This window comes from Rattus norvegicus, chromosome 1 (genome assembly GCF_036323735.1).
Source record: "Rattus norvegicus strain BN/NHsdMcwi chromosome 1, GRCr8, whole genome shotgun sequence".
NCBI lineage: Eukaryota > Metazoa > Chordata > Mammalia > Rodentia > Muridae > Rattus > Rattus norvegicus.
This window is the reverse complement of record NC_086019.1, coordinates 212,485,102-212,492,150: the sequence shown is the minus strand read 5'-3', so window position 1 is coordinate 212,492,150 and position 7,049 is coordinate 212,485,102. Positions and strand designations below refer to the sequence as shown.

Below are 7,049 nucleotides of genomic sequence, written 5' to 3'. Positions count from 1 at the left end.
ACCAGGTGGGAACCCAGAGGCAGGAGCTGACACAGAGGCCATGGATGGGTGCTGCTTACTTGCATTGCATTCTCCTCATGCCTTGGTTGGCCTGTTTTCTTTTCTTTTTTTTTTTAAAGATTTATTTATTTTATGTACATGAGTACACTGTCACTCTCTTCAGACACACCAGAAGAGGGCGTCAGATCCCATTACAGATGGTTGTGAGCCACCATGTGGTTGCTGGGATTTGAACTCAGAACCTCTGCAAGAGCAGTCAGTGCTCTTAACCGCTGAGCCATCTCTCCAGCCCCTCTTTTTTTTTTTTTTTTTTAAGATTTATTTATTATTTTACATGAGTACACTGTAGCTGTCTTCAGACACATCAGAAGAGGGCATCAGATCCCATTACAGATGGTTGTGAGCCACCATGTGGTTGCTGGGATTTGAACTCAGGACCTCTGGAAGAGCAGTCGGTGCTCTTAACCACTGAGCCATCTCTCCAGCCCTTGGCCTGTTTTCTTGTGGAACCCAGTTCCACCACTTAGGGGCCCCCACAATGGCTGGGCTGTCTTTTCTCCATCAGTCACTGGTTAAGAAACGAACTATGGGGGTTGGGGATTTAGCTCAGCGGTAGAGCACTTGCCTAGGAAGCGCAAGGCCCTGGGTTCAGTCCCCAGCTCCGGGAAAAAAAAAAAAAAAAAAAAAAAAACGAACTATATCTCCTTCAGTTGCTAATTAACAAAGAGGCTTTACAGACCTGTTTGCAGACTTTTCTTTTTGGAAACACTTATTTTAGGCTGGAGAGATGGCTCAACACTTAAGAGCACTGACTGCTCTTCCAGAGGTCCTGAGTTCAATTCCCAGCGACCACATGGTGGCTCACAACCATCTGTAATGGGATCTGATGCCCTCTTCTGGTGTGTCTGAAGACAGCTACAATGTATCCTATACCTGAAATAAATAAACAATCCTTAAAAAGACACTTATTTTCATGTGCATTGATGTTTTGCCTCTGTGTATGTCTGCATGAGGCACCAGGTCATCTGGAACTGGAGTTACAGAGAGTTGAGTTGCCATGTGGGTGCTGGGAATTGAACCTGAGTCCTCTTAACCCCTGAATCATCTCTCCAGCTCCTGCAGACTTTTCTTTTTTTAAAGATTTATTTATTTTATGTGAGTACATGGTAACTTCTTCAGACACACCAGAAGAGGGCATTGGATCCCATTACAGATGGTTGTGAACCACCATGCGTTCGCTGGGAATTGAACTCAGGACCTCTGGAAGCGCAGTCAGTGCTCTCAACCGCAAAGCCATCTCTCAAACCTTCTGACTTTGCTTATGGAGGCATTTTCTCACTTGAGGCTCTCTTCCTCTCAGATCATTCTAACTTGTGTCAAGTTGACATAAAATTAGCAAGCATACTTCCCAAGAAACAGTTCATTTTCCAGTACGTTCTGCAGGGTCAACACAGCATGTCAGGAACTTCCTCACTTCCCAATGAAACACAGCCAGCTGCTTCCTCTCTAGCAGGGTCTAGATTCCAGACTTGGAGGTTGGCCAGGGTCTTTCTGAGACACTATGTCTGTTTCAACTTAAAGGCTACTCCCTCTGGTTTTTTTTTAAAATGTATTTATGTATTCATTTAGAGACAGGTATCTGGGGCTGCTCTTCCAGAGTTCCTGAGTTCAAATCCCAGCAATCACATGGTGGCTCACAACCGTATGTAATGGGATCTGATGACCTCTTCTGGTGTGTCAGCTACAGTGTCAGCCACATTCTTCACTAAAATACCACAAAATCAGTCTCTATGACTCATACTGAACTTCTTCTCCTCTGACACCTCTTGGGTCAGGCCTGCACAATTCAAATTACTCTCAGCAACAACATCTTCCATAGTCCTACTAGGATGGCTCACTAAATCCCATTTAAAGCGTTTCACCACTTTCAGATCCAGAGTCCCAAAGTCTATGTTCTTTCTTTGAAACAAAAGCTTGGTCAGGCTTATCCCAGCAATATCCCAGTCCCTGGTACCAACTTCTGTCTTAGGGTTTTACTGCTGTGAACAGATACCATGACCAAGTCAAGACAACATTTAATTGGGCTGGCTTACAGGTTCAGAGGTTCAGCCCATCATCATGAAGGTGGGAACATGACAGCATCCAGGCAGGCATGGTGCAGGCAGAGCTGAGAGTTCTATATCTTCATCTGAAGACTGCTTAGTAGGAGACTGACTTTCAGGCAGGATGAGGTTTGTTTTGTTTTTAAGATTTCTTTTATTTATTATATATAAGTACACTGTAGTCTTCAGACACAGCAGAAGAGGGCATCAGAATTCATTACAGATGATTGCGAGCCACCATGTGGTTGATGGGATTTGAACTTAGGAAATTGGGAAGAGCAGTCAGTGCTCTTAACCACTGAGCCATCTCTCCAGCCCAGGATTAGGGTCTTAGTGCCACATCCACAGTGACACACCTACTCCAACAAGGTCACATCTCTTAATAGTGCTACTCCCTGGGCCAAGTATACACAAACCATCACAGAGGGTGTTGGAGCCCCTAAAACTGGAGTTGCAGGAGGTTGTGGACCAGCAGAGGGCGATCGATGAGAGACGTGTCTAGAAGAAAAGATTTCTAATCCCTGGCCATCATTTCCAGCTCTAGGCTCCTGCAGGACTCTGGCCAGCACCCATGTCCGCTTTGGAGATAGGGAGTGTTTCTGGACATCCTTCTTTAACAATAGTTTTCCAGACCTCTCGGGACAGTTGCATCACCTCTTTCCTACCTCAACCTCAACCCCAACACAACTCTCAAGGTCTCAAGTTCCTTTACCGTAGTAACTAACTGCTCCTGTCACAATTTCCTCGTTGAGCCCCGAATCTTCCCACTGCCTGGCGAAGGAGCTTTTGGCTTAGAGATAACCATTCTCCTCACTATTCGTACTTTCCCATCTTACTGTCAGTAGTAGCCTCTCTTTTCTATCTCTCCATCTCTTTCCAGCTTCCCTCTCACCCCGCCCCCTCTTCCCCGGGTTTAGATGGGCTCTATTGTCACGCTCATTTTGTGGTCCCACCCCTTCTCATCCTACAACTGTTGCACTCACTACTCTCCTTCACACTCAATTTTTCTATCTACACAAGGCCACAAGTTCGGAGCATTCAGATGACCGTTTTGGCTCACTCCTCCCTCCGTACTCGGCCCTGCCCCCGGAGGCCTGCCTTCAGCCCCGCCTCTGTCCCGCAAGGCCCCACCCCAAAGACCCGCCCCAACGCACAGCTCCGCCCACAGGCCAGAGTGGCTCCGCCCTCACCCCGCCCCGCCCCGGCTCGGGCGGCCGGAGGACCCGGAGTGGAGGCTCCCGAGCCCTTGGCGGCGGCGACGATGTGGTTCTTTGCCCGGGACCCGGTCCGGGACTTCCCGTTCGAGCTGAACCCTGAGCCCCCCGAAGGCGGACCGCCCGGGCCCTGGGTCCTGCACCGAGGCCGCAAAAAGGTGAGGTACTGCGCTGCTCTGCAGGCCGCGGCCGACCTCGGCCTTTCCTAGTCTGAATGCCGGCTTCGCTGTGTCGCGCCGGGCCTGACGTGGCGGCGACCAAAGATCCCGGCAACGGGCTGGGGAGTGGGGCGACCAGTGACGACGTGGCGGGCGGAAGAACCGAGGGATGGACAAGCAAACCGGACGGGGGTCACGTGGGTCTGGCTAGATCCTTAAGGGCTGTCCTGAGGCGAGACTGGCTGGAGAACCTTCCCTTCTGTTCTGGAGACCGGCTCAGAGCTGCTGTAGACCAGGCAGGTTGGAATGATCACCTGGCCCGCGCCTCTCAGGTTGCTGTGTCCTCCACCAGGCCACAGGCAGTGCGGTGTCCATCTTCGTGTACGATGTGAAACCCGGAGCCGAAGAGCAGACCCAGGTGGCCAAAGCTGCCTTCAAACGCCTCAAAACTCTCCGACACCCCAACATCCTGGCCTATATCGATGGGTTGGAGGTACCTGTCGCCCGATCTACCCATCTTACTCTCCTCAGGCCCTCACTTTGTACCCAAGTGCTTCAGCACCTTCAGATTTGGTATCTTCTCCACTACCTCTTTCCCTGTCAAGTCCCTCATCTTCCCTTCCTCTTCTGGAACAGTGCCCTGATACCATTTTTCTTACTCAGACAGAAAAGTGCCTCCACATCGTGACAGAGGCTGTGACCCCACTGGGAACATACCTCAAGGCACGAGCAGAAGCAGGTGGTCTGAAGGAGCAGGAGCTGTCATGGGGGTTACACCAGATCGTGAAAGCCCTCAGCTTCCTGGTCAACGACTGCAACCTCATCCACAACAATGTCTGCATGGCTGCTGTGTTTGTGGACAAGGCTGGCGAGTGGAAACTTGGGGGTCTGGACTACATGTACTCAGCACAGGGCAACGGTGGGGGACCACCCAACAAGGGGATCCCTGAGCTTGAGCAGTATGATCCTCCGGAGTTGGCTGATAGCAGCAGCAGAGCAGTCAAAGAGAAGTGGTGGGTCCTGAGGTCACTGTACCTCGATCTGCCCTGCGCTGGAGGCCCCTGCACCCTCGGAACCCCTAGACTAGCTAGGAGACCCCTGGCCCTTGCTATCTGCCAGGAAAGGGGAATAGGATCTTAGGAGGAGGGTGGTTGGTTAAGAAGGACATAGTTTAGGTGTTTGGTGCTTCTGAATTTGAAAGCTGTGTGTTGGAGGCAACTGTCTGTGCTTCTCTGAGCTTTGGTTTCTTTGTTAAATGGGGCTAATGAAACAAACTACTTGGGGCCAAGGGGTCAGTGCAGGGGCGCAGCCAGGACCTGTGATGCAGTGGGTGCTTGGGTCTTGAAACAGGTTGGAGGCATCACTAGTGTATGCTGGGGAGCCCTGAACAGCTCTGGGTTACCACCACAGGTCAGCAGACATGTGGCGCTTGGGCTGCCTCATCTGGGAAGTTTTCAATGGGTCTCTACCTCGGGCAACTGCCCTGCGCAACCCTGGGAAGGTGAGTGCCCGGCTTTGCCTGCCTCATTCGCCCCAGGCCCTTCTTTCTTGCTACCCACCCATTGCTCTTTCCTTGACATGGAACCTTCTCTTACAGATCCCCAAATCCCTGGTCACCCATTACTGCGAGCTGGTGGGAGCTAACCCCAAAGTACGTCCCAACCCGGCCCGCTTCCTGCAGAACTGCCGGGCACCTGGTGGCTTCATGAGCAACCGCTTTGTGGAGACCAACCTGTTCCTGGAGGAGATTCAGGTGAGCCCCACGGTCCATGCTGAGACCCCTTGCCAGGACCCTCACCCATGCTTTGTCATCTCACACTTGGGTTGTGTGGAGGCAAGCACGCTGCTCCCACTCCAGTCTGCTGCTCTATACAACCTAGGGCCATGCGGTCGTATCCATCGCTAATCACAAAAGTGGGCACTTCCGATGGAGGCATTTTCTCAGTTGAGATTCTTTCTTCCCAGATGAACTAACCAGCACAGTGGGGAATTGGCTCTAGGGCTCCTGAGAGTTGGCAGATGTTCTGATCCTCAAGTAAAATGGCATAGTATTTGCATATAATGTATATCCTTCCATAATGTCATATGTGTGTGTGTTGTGTATATATATGCATATCGATGTGTATTGTCTATGTGCAAATGTGCAGAGGCCAGAGGAGGATATCAGGTATCCTGCTCTATCCCTTGTTGCGTGATCCCCATTCCTTAGGGTCTTACTCAGGCCGGAGCCAGCAATTTCCAGTGACCCTTTTGTCTCCATCTCTGTAACCCTGGGGTTACAGGTGTGTTGGGCTATGCCCAGTTTTTTACATGGGTGCCAGGGATTTGAACTCAGTTCCTCATGTTTGTACAGCAAGTACATTAACCCACTAAGCCATTAACCCAACCCCTCCTGTATTCTTTAAATTATCTGTAGCTAACTTCCTAGCTACAGATAATTATACATCCTGTGTAAGTAGTTACGATATCATGGTATTTGGACAAACTTCAGCAAGAAAAAGTAAGTTTTATGTGGTATGGGTGGTGCTTTCTTTCCTCATATTTTTGCTCTCTGGTCCATTGAATCCACTCATGGTAGAGGCAGGCAGGGAAGGCTGCTGTGTGCAGTTGAGTATAGCACACAGTAGGTGTTTCATGACTCTTACCCCAGCCCCCCTTCCCTGCCACTTCATACTTGCATTGTTGCTGTGTTCCTCACGGGTACCACACAAAGTGCTGGGGAGGAAGGAGAGTCAGACCTGCCCTGGAGGACTCAGCAAGGAGCAAACAAACGGGTCCCTACCTTTGGGAGTTCTCACTACAGGAGAGAGACAGAAAATGTCACTGAGAAAACCTGTGCTCCCTGCATAAGTGCTAGAAGGAAATGACCCAGTGTCTCCAAGGGAAATGATCCCTTAGAGAAGAAAATTGTGCTAGGACCTGAAAGACTCGAAGGTAGGAACCATCTGGAAGGTGACTTAGGAAAGATGGTCCCGGGAGGCAGAAGAGCACAGGGGCACTCTGGGTCTGAGCATCCTTGTCAGTGCAAGGGAGAGAGAGTCAACAGTATCCGGCAGCTCTTAGCGGCATAGTGACAAAGGCCTGAGGCTCTGCTCTGACCCGGCTAGATGTAGGGAACAGAGAATCAGGAGCTGGGCAGGAGGGTGGCAGACCTCAAGGGAACAGAGTGCATTGTTGGGGTGAAGCAGGAAGGCCAGTATCTTTTCTTTTCTCTCTCTCCTTTTTTTTTTTTTTTGGAGGCAGGGTATCACTATGTATCTTTGGCTGTCCTGAAACTCACTATGTTATTAGACCAGACTGGCCTCAAACTCTCAGAGATCCTCCTGCCTCTATCTGTCTCCCTGAGTATTGGGATTAAAGACACGATTCACCATGCCTGGTACCACAGTTTTATATCTTAAAGAAGCAGCTGGGATTGCTGAGCCCTGATGTCTCCTGGCCAGTGTGGAGTTGTTGTTACATGGAGTTCTCCTCACATGGCTGACTCTGCCAGGCTGCCTGTCCCCTGAAAATGTGCCCCATAGAAAATGGTGGTTTCTGGCTAACTCCCCGGAGACTGTGTGGGAGTAAGAGAG

General features: G+C 50.4%; 1 protein-coding gene across 3 annotated transcripts in view; it reads left to right on the top strand.

The window, feature by feature from the left end:
* The first annotated feature begins 2,865 nt into the window (after positions 1 to 2,865).
* Scyl1 (SCY1 like pseudokinase 1) overlaps positions 2,866 to 7,049 on the top strand; it is a 14,088-nt gene continuing 9,904 nt past the window's right edge. Inside the window, exons 1-5 of one of the 3 annotated variants that reach the window (XM_006230749.5) lie at positions 2,866 to 3,474; positions 3,827 to 3,967; positions 4,138 to 4,487; positions 4,885 to 4,975; positions 5,072 to 5,227. In XM_006230749.5, the coding sequence (XP_006230811.3) occupies positions 3,145 to 3,474; positions 3,827 to 3,967; positions 4,138 to 4,487; positions 4,885 to 4,975; positions 5,072 to 5,227 (1,068 nt within the window). In that variant the 5' untranslated portion in view covers positions 2,866 to 3,144. Of the gene's footprint in view, positions 3,475 to 3,826; positions 4,048 to 4,137; positions 4,488 to 4,884; positions 4,976 to 5,071; positions 5,228 to 7,049 lie in introns of those variants that run through there. The other 2 variants (NM_001011938.2, XM_063286864.1) reach the window with 2 other exon arrangements.